The sequence below is a fragment of the Camponotus vicinus genome, unplaced genomic scaffold, assembly GCF_025532165.1.
Source record: "Camponotus vicinus isolate PSW18456_S1 unplaced genomic scaffold, iyCamVici1.0 SCAF_12, whole genome shotgun sequence".
Classification (NCBI taxonomy): Eukaryota; Metazoa; Arthropoda; class Insecta; order Hymenoptera; family Formicidae; genus Camponotus; species Camponotus vicinus.
In genome coordinates, this window is record NW_028141948.1 from 3,159,214 (window position 1) to 3,178,962 (window position 19,749).

Consider the following 19,749-nt stretch of genomic DNA (forward strand, 5'->3'; position numbering starts at 1 on the left):
TTTTGAATATTATCGATTTATTTATTCGTCGCGGTTTATCGCGAATTTTATATCGCGATTTATCTTATAAAAATTCGCAAGTAAATCGGTCGGTGAATTTTATGTTCATAAACAATACGGATCACAAATGTTTGCTAAAATATCTTCGTCTGTCAACATTTGTGTGATAATAATTATATCGCACGCGTGTCTATTGATGATTTCGATTATCATATTATAAAAATTATACGTATCTCGCAATCGAATATTCCGATTATTGTCGATTTATTTATTTGTCGCGTTTTCTCGCGAATTTTAAATTGCGATTTATTTAGTAACTTAATTGTTGATTTCGAAGTTTATTCTATCTTTTCATTTTGAATATTTCCTTTGATAAGGATTCTTCTACACAAAATGCGCCAGTAATGCAAATACTTTCTTTTACAATCGAAGAAACGATCAATAATTTTATTAATGACTCTTTTGATCATGATTATTTACGTTTATACGTTATTTATATAAAACTAACTAAATTCTATTATTCTATGTCGATTATTAATAATATATATCGCGTAATTAATCATCATTAATCAGTCTTGTCTGGTCTACGTAAAAATTTTTAGTAAATTTTATATTATACGTATACTTTGGACACTTTCGTGTAATAAATTTTATTTTGTATTAAGTTTAATATTATAGTTTATATTAAATTTGTATTATATTTTGTAATACATATTTCTAATGCATTGTATTTTATATATTCTGCATTAAATTTTGTAATATATATATTTGTAATGTAATTATTTTTATATTACATAATTTAATATTTTGTAATGTGTTTTTTATGTAATTGCAAATTAATTATATAATTTACGTTGTATATATTATAATTATGTAATATATATTTTTTATATGTATTATATTCTCTGTTTAAAAACTCTATTAAAAAAAATAAGAAAATTTTTCCTCCTCAATTTTTCCTCCCCTGTATCTCCGCCTTAACGAAGGCATTTGCCAGGTGAGGAGGTTTCAGTACTCTCTGAACCTGAGAGCTATGCCGGCGGTAACATACGCCGATATTCATATAGTCTATTCTTATATTTAAAATCATTTGGACAACGTATGGGCACACATACATACATATAGGTAAGTAATTTATAAAAATTATTTTTATAAAAATTATTATTTATCATATTTATATATTATTTTCAAAATAATAGTTGTTATACTCTGGTGCTACCGGCATTTCGTGCACATAGCACGGAACAAAACCAGAAATTGTGCACATTATATATTACCCTCTGAGAACATTCATGGACTTTGGCTTTGTAGTTCATGTCCACGTTTTCAATATCCATAGAGGGAGTATCGCTTTCAGGGATCACCTAAAAACAGGCCATGACATCTCTCAGTCTTCTCTCTGCTAGAACTAGTGATAAAAGAAATTCAGTGCAGTAACTAACGTCAATGGAGCATCAAAACATAAATAATCCATAAATAGCAGAATCAGCAGGTGAAGATTTATTTGTAATTAATAATACTGACATAATAATGACATTAATACAATTCGAGACGCTAGAGGAAAAACTGGAAAGAAGAAGAGAAGAGTGTATCCAATTGCATAGTGTGCTGGCTGATCATACATATAAGAAGAGAAAGAGATGCAGAAAAAGATTAACAGGTAATATGAAACGAGATGAATTAATAATAACAAAGCCATGTCTAATAGTCTTTTCACGATATCATGAATGTCTTGAAGCATCTTAATCTAAGTCATTAGCAAGTAATTAGCAAAATAACAATTACATCAATGTGTTGTATTAATCATGTTAAATTTTCTAAACGATTCATTAGTTCTAGTCATTCTTTCTCAAACATTTTCATTATCACTTAAGTGGCGTTAATAACAAGCACAATTTTATGCATAATATAATTTAGTTTAACAATTTATTTGCGATTGAACAATTCGAGAAATTTATAGATTACAGATCTTTAAAAAAAGAAAAATTTGTATGTTTTGTTTTGAAGACAATTGGAGTATGAGCAAGAAAAAGAAAGGAGTTGGCAATTGCAAAGAGATGAATGGCGAAACAAATAGACAGAGACTGTAAGAAGAGGTAGAGAAATAACAAAAATTGCTTTGCATTAATTTAAGTAAATTGCCACAAACCCAAGCAAAATTTTATACAGCGTGAAGTTGATGTTTTAAAATCTAGTAAGTGAAACAAATTTTTCTATCACAATGATATAAAATTATATTAATCAATTTTGTTGCATCTCTTTTATTTTTAATCATAATCTTAATTTTATATACAATGTGTTTGGTTTAAGTATATATATTCAGTTATTTTTTTAATTAATAAAGATCCTTCCACCTTTCTTTTTATTTGCTGAAATAGAAAATTCAACACAAATATAACTGCATTGCAAAAAATATATGGATTAAAAAATCGATAAAATTTACTTTGTAAATTAATAAATTTTTAATCTTTTCGCAAAATTTTAAAAGACTGAAAAAGACTGAACTTTACTCAATATTAATTCTTAGTTTTATTATTTGTACAATAGAATATATATATATATATATATATATATATATATATACATTTCTTACAATAATACAATGACCGTGTTCCGAAATTACTGCCAGTACTGCGAATTCTATAGTGCACGTTACGTATATTATATATTTTCAGTGCTGGCAGTAAACTGGCAGCAATTTCGGAACACGGCCAATATATTTTTCATTAAGGTATAATATGACCCATTTTTAGAACAATGGGGTAGAGATTGATGACTAGAAATTGCATCTGAACCATTACAACCTATCATACAGGTATCGCGGCTTCTGCAGGCGTGTAAAGCGGATGAGGATGTTAATTCCGTTTGCGAAATGTGCAACCAATTGATGATTAATCAAATAGTGAAAATCCTGAACCAATACACACCAGCTGACGATTCGAGTTCTTGCTTTGTTCATTAAAAGAATACAAGATAAACTAAAAGAACGCAAGAACAAGGTAAACTTTTTTACACTGATAAAAAGTAATTAATTTTCTTAAGAATTAATCTTCTTAGAATTAAATTAATCAAAAGTCCAAAAAAACTAAAGTCTCACATGTGTATTTATCGCTCTCTCAAATATGAATAATTTATACAAGATTAAGATAGTGAAAAAATTTTTTGCAACATATAATTATCTTTTCATTTTCAGCTGTTAATGGATCTAAATTATTCCTATCCTGTAAGATTTCCATTCAATCTATCAGACATTCGATTGGAAGACATTGAGGTATCCGAAAGTGCTTCGTTTGTTCATGCTCAAAAAGGTATAATGCAACAAAGCAAGTATAATTGTGGTAAAGATTCCCCCATTCTATACCAATCTTTAGCTGAAAATGTTATTTTCACAGATAATCGAAACTCGTTTAGCCTAATCCTTATTCGTATGAAAGCAGCGGTACCAATAAAATCCGATTTAATTAGACGCATCGAAAGCGGTTTATCATGATATATATCCTGATATTATACATGTTTCTTTTTTATTTGGATAATTCGTAGATTTTACAATATGTTGTTCCAAATCGTGCTCGCGTTTAAAGTCAATTCCGTTGTGTAGATAAATGTGATCGGGTCTTGGTGAAAACGATCGATATGTTTTTTGTTATTGTTGCTGTTGTACGTCGAAGTATAGAAAAAGAAAGGAATGAGTAAAATTTTTATAAGGATTTTGTTTCGGATATTTCATCATAAATTTCAATATTGAGATGAACTTTGGAGAAATAATAATTTTACCATTTGTATTATATATTTATAATACAAATGATAAAAAATATATATTTTATATTTATTATAATATTATATTAATAAATATAATATTTTAATGAAATATATTACAAAAGTATAATATTATATCGATGTATATATATAATACATCTATATAATATTATACTTTTGTAATATATTACATTATTTATTATTTATTTATTCCATCTTGGAATTTTTAAAATAAATTTTCTAATTTATCTAAATTTATTGTTAATTACTTTTTTAATTCTAGAAGATAAATATATATAAATTTATAAGTTGCTATTCTCTTGAACCATTATTTTTTTGTGATACACACAAAGAAATATATTTATCTCATTTCAACAAAATATAAAATTGTAAAGTTTCGAAAAATAAGAGTTAATTCAGATATTGTATTTTCTCTGAATATGGAACAATTTCTATAATTCTAAGAAAATAATAATCTAATGAATAAATATATGACAACGACAATAATGATTGAATACAAAATCTTAAGTATTTATTTATTTATTAGGTTTATATATATAATTTTATTACTTTGTATCGCGAATCTTTGTAAGTATTTTCTATATATCTTAAAGTTGAAAACTTACTGGAGATATAATTAATGTATAAAAAGGAAATGTATGCGCGCGAGAAATAGGAAGAGAAAGATATAATGTTATGTTAATATAGATTGTATATTTTGATATCAAAGAAATAGAGAAAGAACTATGATAAAACATCGAGTTTGATGGAGAAATGACATAACAATGAGAAAAATAGAAATACGAAGGGGACCAAAAGAAACAGAAAAAATATATTGTTACATTTTAATTTTTATAAATATATGCCATTTTGTATTTTGTGCCATTATACGAATAGAATATTAGATATTATAGATGTAATAGAATCGTAACAATATTTGCTATTTCATTTGGACTTTCATTGGTTTTGCGTATTACAAACATATTGATATCTGGAGAACAAAAAAGAGGAACAGAGAGAAAAATCTTTTCTCGAGAAATGGACAGAATATATTTACAATTACACATACCTTGATGTGACATATTTATTTGGTGTGAAAATGAATATAAAACCAGTTCTTATCCCATTATTGATAACAATTCTTACCCCATTTTTTATACTTTTTAAAAGTGATAAAAATCTTTTATTATATATTAAAAATCATTCAGCAATAAATTTCTCGCAATAATTTGTATATAATATAAAAACATTTTTAAGTTTTTTTTTGAAAAGAGATGCAGAAAATATAAAAACGCGATAAAATTATCTAAATTAAATACTCTTATACATTAATATTATTATACTAGTACACAAATCAGAGGTAATATCAATCTTTTATTGTATAAATTATGATGTTAAGTAAATAATAAAAAAAAAACAACATTAGATTTAAGCAAATGAAATTCATGATGTTCGGTGGCTTCCACGGATCTCCGAGAAACGAAGCGAATCGAAGGAAAGGAATCGAAAGAGGGAGGAAATGAAAAAAAGGAAAACATTCTGTGACTTTAGGTATGATAATATGTACAACCCGATGAAGTCGACAGTACTCAGCGTCTTCGACTTTCGAACGCATGCGACCAAAGCGATAGATGCTTCGTCTTCATCATCGTCATCGTCGTTGCCGCTGCTGCGTGTGTAATCGTGTTGCACAGTGATATCTTCTTACCGAGCTTCTACCACATTCAGGTGCTTAGACCGATCGCAATGACTACGAAGGAACTCTACGTTAAGGTATTATTCACGAATAGTAGTTCAGGGGAAGATATCTGATACGCACCCTCGAGGAAGATGGCATGTCTTTTCTGATGCAAAATTGCGCGCTGAGGATACTCGCATCGGTTTAATTTCCCCAGAAAGATCGAAGCTGCGTTTCAAAGGGATGTTTCTGTTCAATGTGTAGTTTAATACATGAACATGTACTTCCAATTATTCGTTCTCGACTCGATACTTCGGATTCTATCACTTGACAAATAATAATTTTTAACGAACTCAGGTGATAATTAAGGTTGTTAAATTATTTTCGTTATCTTGAAATTTATGAAAGATGTTTGCGCAGAAATAAATGTGAAGTATGTATGTAAAATATGTTTTCAAGTGCATTCAAGCAAAAGAGTTGATTAAAAATCTAATAAGATTTGATAGCAAACTCTCTAAAATCTTTCATTGCTATTTAAAATTTAATATTAATGATATACTCTGATATATGCTGTTGTAATTAAGATAAATTATATTGTAGATTATATTGTAGATTATATTAGCATAAATGTAACATAAACTTAGAAATTCTCTGGATATGTAAGACAGTATATGAGATCTAACTACAGCAATCAGAAATCTCATGGAGCTGAAAATATCTCGGTTATACAATCAGTGGAAATTTCAGAAACGATGTCAGATACTATGGGTTTATGAATGTGTATGCGAAACTATAATCTGACTTTATTCTTACATTAATTTGTTTGCCCTTCAGTTACAGTTTGCTCTTCTGCGATTTCAAATATTTTGATTGAAACAAACAAGTTCTTATATCTCACTTCTTGCTTTAAACTTAAGCTTTACACACCATGAAAATCAACAATACTGACCTGACATTGCTATCTAAAGCTATTCTAAAGTTAATAACTCTTATATTTCATAGAGGCATATTTCACGATTAATATCCTCCTTCTGAAATCGATGCAAATTTCTTTAAAAATAATATATATATATATATATATATATATATATATATATACATATATATATATAATCAATATGTCTTCATTTAATATAATTCAAGAAAATTACTCGTTTCCCGATTTTTTAAAATAAAGATACTGATAGAATATTTTTCGTTTCTTTTTTTATAAAATTATACGTAAGTTAAATTTTTATTGACATATATACTTTTACAAACTAATCGAATTGCAGAACCTGTTATTCGAACAATAAGATTCATATTTTATTTTCTTTTAATTATAAGACTGTCATAAGAATCACATAAAGATGATATAATTCTCGGGCTTTCGCGATTTTTTTTCAAAACTAAAATCAGCAATCACCAGAGCAGGAAAGCCATTGCCGAGAGACCTAAATTCTGACTTATACAGGTAACACGAGTAGCCGTAGAAACAACAGTTTATTTTTCGCGATAATGTTTTTCTCATGTTGATAGTACGGTTATGATTATAGGATCGGTGATTCAGTTGTACTTCTTATAAGAAAAGAAATAATTTATAACTGATATAATCATCAATTTTTGAAAATTACTCAATTATTATTAAAATACGTAGAGATATTATAACACAATTTAAATTTAAAAATAAAAATAATATTAATATTAATAATTTAAATAATTCTTTTTAAAGTAAAAAAAGATTTGTTTTATATGATTTAAGAAATATCAACACATATATACTATTTTTGAAATAAATTTATCACAAATCTTTCAATTATATTCAATATTGACTGAAATGGTAGGAATTTATAAATTATTGTATTATGTATATTATAATATATTGTATTATAATATTATATTGTTATAATATTATATTATTTATGACAGATATAAATTAATAGATAATTAAGTCAACAAAATAATTGGTATAATTAAATAGAATCTATTAGATTAGAGTGTTCATTTTTGGACTGTTAATAACAATGGTTTTCAATAGTCGCATCTTTCACACAATTATAAATTATATTAATAATATTATATTAATTAATATTGAAATTGCGAAATGTCACTAATATTAAGATTGACTAAAAATTAATTGTATTTCGTTATCCAAGTCGCGTGTCAGAGAAATCAACGATGTGCAAATGCAAATGTATATTGTAGAAACTAATTTCGCCAAGTGTATAATTAATTAAAATTTGAAAAAATTTTACTATATAAAAGTACATCTCGATCAATAATGTCATATAATAATGTCTATTCATTTTAATGTCTATCATTAATGCACATTGTCTTTATAATCTTCCCATGGAAATTATCGATAAAAGTTTACTGAAATACAAAATTAATATAGTATATAATAAAATTAAATGCATCTCTCCAATGTGTCATCATAATGTAATAAACATCAAAATTAGAAAGTGGCGATGCGCTATATAACTTGCTTCTTTAGTTACATCATTCCTTTTAAGCCTTTTTGACGCTTCTCTCTGACGTTGGTGGTTGATTTATCGGCACAGATGAGCGGCAGGGGTTGTCCGAAGTCAAGCTTCATGGTTTTTGTTTTATCAGGTTTTCGCCTCTTTGGCTCGAGGGTTCGAAAAAAACGATGGAAATAATGTCGACGATATAGACATTGTTCTTTTGGTATTTTTTCACATCGATCATGTTAATTTGAGCTACGACGATGCGGGTTTTCTGAAAATCCTAGACCGTTGAGTATCGAACACACTTTTAAAACGTGAAAGTAGAAAAATATTTGTATCGTTGGAAAGAGAAAACATTTTCCATATTTTTGAAAAATATTTTGTATATCTACAAAGAAAAAGAAATTAATGAAATATATTTTTTTCTTCTCTCCACATTAAATATAAATTTATAGAATAATATATGGTCTTTAACTATTGGTGGAATATGATTATAATTTGTTAATATAAGAAAACTTAAAGAGATATGAGATTTAATTCAAGAAATCTTAAATTTCGATTCGAATCTTCCTAAGATGATTGTTGAGACTATTTACAGATGAAATGCATATGTAATCGCGAAGAATCTCATAGTCTTAAGGGGGACGATGGAGGGCAAAGAAGATTACAGAATAAAATCGAGACATTTTGCTTCTTTGCAGCAAAAGAAAGGGATCTTGATAGTGATTTATTGATTGAACTGATCACCCAATTGTTGGCTATTCTCAACTTTTTTTAGCTTACTGTTCACAGTTTGAAAGCGTGATTATGAACTTTTTATCTAGAAAGATATTAGATGAGCTACAAGAAACTCGAGCTTTGTTTAATAAAAGACATTGTTAGAGTGACTTTTGATTGTCGATCTAAAGAGATATTTAACAAATTTCACAAACTAGACCTTTACAAAGTAATGTTCTATCAAATTCTCATTCTGTCTGTATGTTATCAAATTTTATTAAGATTATTATTAAAATTATAGATTATTATTATGAATTTTAGAAATTTGAAGAATTTTAGAAATTTGAATTTTAGAGATTTGAATTATTGTTTATTCTATTAACGTAACACGTTTGTATTCTTAGTGCTGATAAGAATCCTTTCTCTTAACAGATCATTCTCCTTGTCTTAATTGCAGTGCATGAAAAAGACCTCATGTCTCAACATCACTAGTTCAGGAGATTAATATATAAAACATATAATATTAAAATATTAATAATGTATAATATTATATATGTATATAATAATATATAATATTAAAATATTTTTTCCGACAAAGAAAAATGATCCCATATTAAATAAAGCATTACGTTGGTCCTTTCTGGCATCTCTTTCAGTCTCTATTAGCGAGATAAAAGCTCTGATGGTAATATCCTACGAAGTATTCTGAAATGCTCGCTGTATAATTAACTTTTATTTCATCGAAACTCAATGGCTAAATTTATGTTTGTTTATTGTCACTAATTAATTATGCTTCTGAGAAGATATGCATCGAAAATGTCAACTATTTTTGTTTCTACTTAACGAAAATTTATCAACATATATTCTGAAGTACTTTATCAAAAATGTGCTTGTATCAAAAACAAAATATATAAATTTGAAATATGGAGCATAAAATATTGATAAATATCAAATATAAGCCGCAATTAATTGCCTCGATAATATAGTTATTTTTGCAATGCACTCGTAAGTTTATCTGTAATACGATTTTTCATTTATTTTTATTTTCATTCGTTTTTTTAAATAAATGTGTTCAAAATTCGTCATCATTTTACATATCAGAAAAGCTCCATTATATATTTCATATTTCAACTATTAACTATCCAACTATTAATAAACTATTAATAAAACTATTAATAAAACTATTAATAAGTTTTTTATAATAGAAATAAAATTTCCTTATTATTTATTATGTGGATTAATTTTTTGTTCTCAAAAACAAAAGAGATCATTATGTTATTAGTTATATGTTTGATTAATCAATATTATGTTAAATAGTATTATTATAAATAGAATTTTTAGATCAAACAATAAATCCTCCCCAGCCCTATCATACATAAATGATATATAATAACATTGAAAACATGAGTTGACAGAAAATTAGAGCATTCGTCAACTGAATCGATATATTTTTATTGATGTCCTAGTGCTGTTTATGTATCTCTCTCTCTCTCTCGTCCGATGATATTTTTGTTTAACTTAAAGTAAAACTAATATACATATTTTTTCGTGCGTTATCGCGTTACATATCTGTTTATACATTTTTAATAAAAAATATACTTATAACTCATCAATATATCTGTGTCTCAATATTTTAATAATTTTACAAATTTTTATATCTCAAACAAAAGGATGCACCACACACATATTTTCATATCAAACTAGCTAATAAAAGCAAATGTTTATTAACGTAAAAAAAACCTAATTGATTATAGGATGGCCGAGTATGGGTGCCGCATCCGGAAAAAGTATGGGAGGGTGCCGTGCTCCTGGAGAACTACAAGCAGAATCAATCAATGTTAAAAGTACAAACGGAAGAGTCAAATCAGACAAAAACATTGGAGATCAAATCAGACGTGGATCTTCCTCCGCTTCGAAATCCGGATATTCTTATAGGGAAAAACAATCTCACATCATTGTCCTTCCTTCACGAGCCCGCTGTTCTCCACAATCTTCAGATCCGCTTTCAACGGCATTCCATCTACACTTATTGCGGCATCGTCCTGGTAGCCTTTAACCCGTACAACGAATTACACATCTATGGCAATGACACGATATGGGCCTACAGGGGCCAGGCGATGGGCGACCTGGAACCTCATATATTCGCCGTGGCCGAGGAGGCCTACATGAAATTAGAGAGGTGACTAATCGTCCATCAATATTTATCTATTGATTAAATCTATTCACCGATACACATATATATGTTGCTATTAATTAAGAAGTAGATTAGATGATTTTTCCGTTGGATAAAGAAATAACGAACAAATAAATAGATAAAGAATTAAAGAATAAAAAAGAGAAAGCTATAGATAAATCTATCGAATAATTAATTTTTTATGGAATATTAAATTATTATAAAATATTATAGAATATTAAATTGCATTTTCTACACAAAAAAAATATACTCGAGAGATATTTTATATATATTATACTTTTTAATGAATAAATAAATATAAAATTAAATATAGAAAAGAAAAAATAAAAGAAAAAATACTCGAGAGATATTTTATATACATTATACTTTTTAATAAATAAATAAATATAAAATTAAATATAGAAAAATTGAATTAAATCATATTTCGATTTATTTATCGAATTTAATTATATTTATTTAGCCAAAAAAATATTGATTTTATTCAATTCCATTTAGAGAGAACCATGACCAGTCGATTATTGTCTCCGGCGAGTCGGGCGCTGGCAAAACGGTCTCCGCAAAGTATATCATGCGATATTTTGCGACTATCGGTGGATCGGCGACAGAGACACAGGTTGAGAAGAAGGTTCTGGCATCTTCTCCTATTATGGAGGCGATAGGTAACGCGAAAACCACCAGGAACGACAATTCCTCGAGATTCGGCAAGTTTATCGAAATCCAGTTCAACAAGGACTACCATATCACTGGCGCCAGTATGAGGACTTACTTGTTGGAAAAGTCGCGGGTCGTATTCCAGACGAACGAGGAACGAAATTATCATATATTTTATCAGATGTGCTCAGCAGCGGAACGTCTTCCCCAATTGTATCTATCCTATCAGGATCAATTTCACTATCTGAATCAGGGCGACAATCCCACTATCGACGGTGTGAATGATCTCGAGTGCTTTGACGAAACGATCAGTGCATTGACGATGCTTGGTTTCACATCCAAGCAGCAGGAAGACATGCTGCGCATTCTAGCCGCCATATTGCACTTAGGTAACGTAGAGATAAGTCATTGCAAGATCGAGGACGCTAAAGATAGCGAGGTGGATACCGAATCCAGCTACATCTCTTCATCGGACCGACATTTGCTGATTATTTCCGAACTACTCGGTATCGACATAAAGGCAATGCGTAAATGGTTGTGCCATCGGAAGATCGTGTCGATGCGAGAAGTCTTCCAAAAGCCGATGAACTTGGAGCAGGCAATCGGCGCGCGAGACGCCCTAGCTAAACATATCTACGCCGAGCTTTTCAACTGGATCGTGGTCGGCATCAACAATTCTTTGCGGTCTCTTAGCAAAGCACAGTATTTCATCGGTGCACTAGATATCTACGGTTTCGAGACATTCGAAGTGAATTCGTTCGAACAGTTCTGCATTAATTATGCAAATGAGAAGCTCCAGCAACAATTCAATCAGCATGTCTTCAAACTTGAGCAGGAAGAATATTTGAAGGAAAATATTGAGTGGACCTTCATCGACTTTTATGACAACCAGTCATGCATCGATTTGATCGAAACCAAACTGGGTATCCTAGATTTACTAGATGAGGAGTGTCGCATGCCGAAGGGTTCGGATGCCTCGTGGGCGGAGAAATTGTACACAAGATGCAGCAAATCGAAGCATTTCGAGAAGCCGAGGTTTAGCACTTCTGCTTTCCTGATTCACCACTTTGCTGATCTCGTACAATATGAGACATTGGGCTTTTTGGAAAAGAATCGTGACACTGTAATCGAGGAACAAGTAGATGTGCTGAGAGGTAGCGAGAACAAGCTACTGAAGAAACTGCTTAGCGACGGAGATCCGAAACTGGCAGTGCCGCAAACTAGGGTGAAAGTGTCTACGCAGCAGAATACACCGAATGTATCCAATAAGCAAAATAAAAAAACTGTCGGCTTGCAGTTTCGTGATTCGCTCAACATGCTGATGGCTACATTGAACGCTACAACACCGCATTACATCCGCTGCATCAAGCCGAATGACGCGAAAGAGGCCTTCCTATACAATCCTGTGCGAGTGGTGCAGCAGCTGCGTGCTTGTGGTGTTCTGGAGACCATCAGGATCTCGGCTGCAGGCTTCCCGAGCCAACGAATATACGCTGACTTCTTCCAGAGATATCGCTGTCTCTGTAAATTCAAGGAGATACGACGGGATGACTTGAAGGAAACTTGTCGACGTATACTGGCCAGGTATATTAATGATGAGGACAAGTTCAAGTTCGGCCAGACTAAGGTGTTATTCAGAGCTGGTCAAGTAGCGTTTTTAGAAAATCTACGAGCAGAGAGACAGCGGGATGCTTCCATAATGATCCAGAAAACGGTGCGCGGTTTAATCTACCACAACAGGTACATGAAGATCCGTCGATTGATCCTCGGTCTTCAGAGGTACGGTAGGGGTTATATTGCTCGGCAGAAGGCGGAGGCTGTGAGGAGGGAAAGAGCCACGATAAAGATACAGACGCGCGTGAAGGGTTGGCTGCAGAGGCGATGGTATCTGCAGGTGAAACGTACAATCCTCGGTCTGCAGACATATGGCAGGGGTAACATGGCTCGCGTTAGATACAAGATAATGAAGGACAATGCAGCCGCGACGGTGATCCAAAGATTCGCTCGGGGATACCTCGTAAGAATGGCGTGTAAAAAGAAACTTAGAGACATAATTATCGTACAGTCGTGCATTAGAAGACGTCAGGCAAAGAAGATCTTTAGGCGATTGAAAGCCGAGGCCAAAAGCATAGAACACGTCAAGTCCCTCAACAAAGGATTGGAAATGAAAATCATTACGTTACAACAAAAGATAGACGAATTAGTAAGTGACATCTTATTTAAGCTTTACTTATTATAAATAGAAAGAAATAGCAACAAGAATCTGTGCGGTAAGTCATGCACAAAATTATTTTAATAAAACTTTAATCAATAAACATATTGTTGTAAATTTCGGCGGTCCTTTTTTTGGATCTTCAGCGTTAGATTAAATATAAAGTTTCGATATTCTAACGATTCGTCTCATTTCGCTCTCACAACAATAAAATCACAATCGATTAAAACGAATAAATTGTTAGACATTATAATAAAAGAATCGTTGACAAATTACCTAAATATTAATATTAATATAAAATAATATTAATATAAAAAAAGATTGCATTTTTGAAATATATGAATCTATTTTTTAGGCAAAGGAAAATCAATTCTTGAAGAATATACAAAATGAAATGTTAGATTTGAAGCTCAAACTGGATAACTTAAAATCCGTCGATATTGACAATAAAAAGTTGAAGAAAATAGTGCAGGAAAAAGAGAAAGAGCTGAAAAATATACAGGAAATTCTGAAACAGGAGAGAGACGAAAAGATGGATATATTGCACGATAAAGAGAGGATTTCCCTACAAAAGAACGAAGAAAATAAGAAACTGCAGCAAGAGAACGAGAGATTACGAAAGGAGCTCTCAGTAGCGACTGAGAAATTGAATAGCAACCAACGCGATGCCGAGGAAAGTCTAAAGTATCGTCTCGAACAAGAGAAAGATCTGCTTCAGCTGGAACAGGATCAGGATCGCGGAGCTTATCAGAGACTGCTGAAGGAATACCATGAGCTAGAACAGCATGCGGAAATGTTGGAACAAAAGCTGGCGTCACCTGGACATTCGCGTTTCTTGAGCAATGCTTCCAGCGATAGTGGTCAGACCGCATTCACAGAAATTCCACAAGATGATCAAATCGTAAGTCGATACGCCATAACATATTATTGAATAAATCAGAGAATTAGTTGTGTAAAAGAAATGAATTTGAATTTTAGTACAATTAAATGCACAAAATCAACGTCATTATAATTTATTATTATTACATTGATTTACTATTATATCGATTAGAGCTACATACTTTCCGATTTTACTCTAGGATTTTGGTTACGGCTCCGTGAGACCCATGGCTTCCTCGTCAACACTTTACTCGCGAGTAGAAACGATTGACTGGAATCAACAACGATCGGATAGTCCATCGGACAGAGAAATTCAGTTGAATAAATTGCCTTCGGAAAAATACGCATTTACGCACGCCCTCGTAGACATCGGTCTCGTTCTGAAGCTGCAACAGAAGCTAAAGGATGTCGAGAAAGAGAAGGGCAGATTGATCAGAATGGTCGAGGATCTGGAACACGATAACGAGGAATCTTCTAAAACACAAGATTCGTTTAAAGTAAGTATGGGAAATTTTATTTAGAGCAATAGCTCTCTTCTTGCAATTTTTTTTTTTGATACAATCTATTTATTTGTCTAAGTTTTAGATTAAAAATATTGTTCCAGTACTTGTCAATCTCCTTTTTCCAACATACAAGTTTGCGATATTGTATTTATTATTAAGATATTATCAATATAAACTCATCAATAAAACTGTTCTGTTGTCTTACCATTATCAGTGGATTAACGACGAATCGGGACAATATGATTTATTTGCAGCTTCAAGAGCTGGAAATGGAGAATTCGCAACTTAAGAAAGACTTAAACTCATTGAGGAAGACCGTGTCGTTGGGCAGCCCATCATTTGCGCAACAAAATCTCATGAGTAATTTACTATTACAATTTATTAACATCGTAAATATATATTGGCTTTTGACATATGAGTTAATCAACTTTGTATTTTTCAATATCTAAACACTGAAGGATAAGAGACGTAGATAAACACATTGTATATCTTCTATTTTCTGCTTTCTATCCTTTCTATCCTCTGAATACTGTCTTTTCATTAATTGTGTTTTACATCGTGTTAAACTTAACAGAATGTGTTAATAATTATAATTATGAGAGATTATAATTATAATTATTTCTTCCATTATTCATACATCATGCATCTCATATTGCTTGCGAAATTGTCGATTATCATATCAATATTATCGATAATTTCAATTCCTGTTTTTAATTTTAATTCTAATCTTTAAAAGTTGAAAATACTCTAAGCAGTTTTATCGTTATTATAAAATTTACAAACACTACAAAGGTCTATGTTTGGAAGTTATAATTCTTTAAAATACTTTCGATATACAGGGTGTATAAAAAATACTGGGACGGTGAAATATCTCGAAAACTAAAAATTCTAGGTGACCTTGCTCTGACCTTGGCGACGCCAAGGTTAAACTCATAGCGCCAGTAAATAGATCTTTTGAAATCCTACAACTTTTATCTGAAACATTTTTTTCTGAAATGCTTAGTTTTCGAGATATTTCACCGTTCCGATACTTTTTATACACCCTGTATATTTATTATACATTTGTGTAATAAATTTACAAAAATGTAAATATTTATGTGCGATAATTAAATGTTCGCCTGCTATTAATTCTCGAAGTCACCAATATTAAATGCCTATGTAAGAAACAATAATAATAATACACAAGAAACACAAGATAATAGTGACATAATGACATTATAGTACAATTCGAGGCGCTACAGGAAGAATTGGAAAGAAGAAGAGAAGAGTGTATCCAACTGCATAGTGTGCTGGCTGACCACACACGCAAGATGAAGGATTTAGATGCCAACTATAGTCGCGTAGACATCATAAACGAGGACGGCGAGCTGGTACTTGCTTTTGAAACGCAGAAAAAGATTAACCGGTAATGTGAAACAAGTCACGCATTTAACTGAGTTGACAAATAAGACAGAATGCCGTGTCTAATAGTCTTATCGTTTGCGCATGCACTTCGATTTTCAGTAAACTTAAGACAAAGTCACCGAGAGGAGAGTGAGTTGAGCAGATTCATTTTCCGTTTAAGCATTTTGTTTGGAACTGTTCAATTAAAGAAAGGAGACTTTATAATTTCACCATATCATGAATGTTTTGAAGCATCGTAATCCAAGTCATTAATTGGCAAAATAACATTTACGTCAATGTATTGTGTGAATTATAAATTTTCTTAATGATTCATTAGCTCTACTCATTGTCTCTCTCAAACATTTTCATTATCACTTTATAGTGACATTAATAACAAGTACGAGTTAGGTTTATACTTAACACAATTCAGTTCAACAATTTATTTGCGATTGAACAATTCCATAAATTTGTAATTATAATACTCTTTAAAAAAAGAAAAACCTGTACATTTTATTTTGAAGGCAATTGGAGGATGAGTTGCAAGGAAAAGAAAGGAATTGGCGATCGCAAAGAAATGAATGGCGAAATGAAATAGACAGACTGCAAGAAGAAATAGAAAAACAGCAAAAACTACTTTCTATTAATTTAAGCAAATCGCCGCAAACTCAAGCGGAACTTTACATGCAGCATGAGGTTGCCAGATTAGCGTCTGAAAATCTAGTAAGTGAAACAAATTTTTTTATCATAATAATATAAAATTGATTATATTAGTTTGAGTCAATTTTGTTGCATCGCTTTCGTTTCTAATTACAATTCTAATTTAATATAATGCGTTTGATTTAGATATTCATATTCAGTTATATTTTTAATAATGTGTCGAGTAAAAGTTATTTTGTTTAAAAAAATTTTTATAATGGCTTAAATAAAATGACTTATATTTGAAACATTTTTTATTTAATCTATTATAGAAATAAATAAATATATATATATATTTCAACTAAAATGTAAAAAAATGTAAAAAAATGTAAAAAAAAATATATATAATATACAAATACATATATATTTTTTTGACACGTGTGTTAAAGGATCTTCAAGAAAAATATGATAAAATAGTAGAGGAATGCAGATGTTATAAGAAACAATGTAGAATCCTGGCGATGCGATTAAAGGATGCAGGTTGTAAGTATGATAATTATGCTTATTGAAAATAAAAAATATCAATAGGGAGAGAGGTATTGAAAAATTTTTCATTAACATCGAGTATGTGCACACATACACATATAGACATATTTTAAATTACTTTATCTTAATGCTTCCAAAGGCGAAGGAGAACGTCCTTATGTGCTAAAAAACGTCGTTGAGTGAGTGGTCTTGAACCATTTTATCAATTGAAAAAAATTGTATATATCGTACAATAAGCAGTTACACTAGTTAGAAGATAAACATTTCGTGTTTAAAAATATTATATTTAGAACACAAAAATTAAAAGATACCGAAAGAAAAAACAGACTTTTCAAATAGTTCGATAATACATCATATGGATCATAATTCACTATCGCTTGCATATTGTATCGAGCACGCGACATAGTTCGACATAGTTAAAAAAAAATTTGAGAAGCCTATAAAAATCGCATGAAATATAAAAATTTTAATTTCTTTCAGTACCTAATGCGGTAGAATACGCAAACAGATCCGTCATTGTTTCCAGTACTCAGGATGGAAGTAATATGCCTACCATTCATAAGAAAAAAAGAGATTATGAAGGAATGTTTGAATTCAGAAAGGAAGATATCAACGTTATTATACGTCATCTAGTCACTGGTAAATATCTCGCACACGCTGTATCTTTAATTAACTTTCCTTAAATTTTAATCAATATCTATTAAATAAAGCTCATACGTTATTTTCTTATATAAATAGATGTATATAGAATTTTTCTCCATTATACATCTGTTATATGATTATAAGATATTATTATACATTTATAAATTTATGAATATTTTGCATTCTGTTTAGAACTGAAGCCCCCTATAGCGGTGACTCTGCTACCGGGTTTACCGTCCTACATCCTTTTCATGTGCATCAGACACACCGACTACATCAACGACGACGATAAAGTACGATCGTTGTTGATCGAATATTTGAACGCTGTTAAACGTGTGCTGAAGAAATGTGATGACTTCGACTTCAGAGTGCTCTGGCTGAGTAATACTCTGAGACTGTTGCATAACATGAAACAATACTCTGGCGACAAGCCGTTCCAGATCGAGAATACACCTAGACAGAACGAGCAATGCCTGAGGAACTTCGACCTGAGCGAATATCGCGTTGTACTGAGTAACATGGCGCTCTGGATTTTCAATAATCTCGTCACGAATCTCAAGGAGAGAATCCAAGCGCTCACGGTACCGGCCTTGCTGGAGCATGAGGCCATACCTGTGCCGACCGATAAAGCCGATCGGCTCAGATCGTCGTCGATGGGCGGACTGGATTCCACACAACAGAAACTGGAGAAACTTCTTGGCGAACTGACATCGATGCACAAGACTCTGCAGAATCACGGCGTCGATTCCGAGGTTGTGATGCAGCTGTTCAAGCAACTATTTTACTTTATGTGCGCCAGCGCTCTGAACAATTTGCTTTTAAGAAACGAATTCTGCCGGTGGACGAAGGGTATGCAAATAAGGTACGATAGGTCTCTCGATTATTTTTTTATTTGCTGAAATAAATTTGACACGAATATAATTGCATTGCAAAAAATATTGGGCTTCAAAGAATCGATAAAGAAATTTACTTTGTAAATTAATAGATTTTTTATCTCTTCGTGAAATTTTTTAAAAGACTGGACTTTACTTAGTTTTGTTATTTGTGTAATAGAATGTATTGTATATATATTTCTTGCAATAATATAATATTTTTTATCAAGGTATAATATGAGCCATTTAGAACAATGGGGTAGAGATCGACGGCTAGAAATTGCATCTGAAGCATTGCAACCCATCATCCAGGCATCGCAGCTTCTGCAGGCGCGTAAAACGGACGAAGATGTTAATTCCGTCTGCGAAATGTGCAACAAGCTGACGGCTAATCAAATAATGAAAATCCTGAACCTATACACACCAGCCGATGATTACGAAAGTCGAGTTCCTGTTTCGTTTATTAAAAAAGTACAAGATAAACTAAAAGAACGCGGCGAGAACAACGAACAGGTAAGCTTTTTTGCGCCGATAAAAAGTAGTTAATTTTCTTAGAATTAATCAAAGGTCCAAAAGAACTAAAGTCGCATATGTTTATTAATCGCTCTCTCAAATATGAATAATTTATACAAG

General features: G+C 31.1%; 1 protein-coding gene across 2 annotated transcripts in view; it reads left to right on the forward strand.

Moving 5' to 3' along the window:
* The first annotated feature begins 5,157 nt into the window (after positions 1 to 5,157).
* The window catches only part of LOC145962630 (unconventional myosin-Va-like), a 42,079-nt gene continuing 27,487 nt past the window's right edge, over positions 5,158 to 19,749 (forward strand). For both annotated transcript variants that reach the window (XM_083083838.1, XM_083083840.1), the window contains exons 1-12: positions 5,158 to 5,529; positions 10,353 to 10,777; positions 11,288 to 13,646; positions 14,011 to 14,556; positions 14,735 to 15,031; positions 15,292 to 15,397; positions 16,259 to 16,442; positions 16,942 to 17,140; positions 17,506 to 17,599; positions 18,083 to 18,241; positions 18,437 to 19,106; positions 19,347 to 19,629. In XM_083083838.1, the coding sequence (XP_082939964.1) occupies positions 5,503 to 5,529; positions 10,353 to 10,777; positions 11,288 to 13,646; positions 14,011 to 14,556; positions 14,735 to 15,031; positions 15,292 to 15,397; positions 16,259 to 16,442; positions 16,942 to 17,140; positions 17,506 to 17,599; positions 18,083 to 18,241; positions 18,437 to 19,106; positions 19,347 to 19,629 (5,349 nt within the window). In that variant the 5' untranslated portion in view covers positions 5,158 to 5,502. The remainder of the gene's footprint in view (positions 5,530 to 10,352; positions 10,778 to 11,287; positions 13,647 to 14,010; positions 14,557 to 14,734; positions 15,032 to 15,291; positions 15,398 to 16,258; positions 16,443 to 16,941; positions 17,141 to 17,505; positions 17,600 to 18,082; positions 18,242 to 18,436; positions 19,107 to 19,346; positions 19,630 to 19,749) is intronic.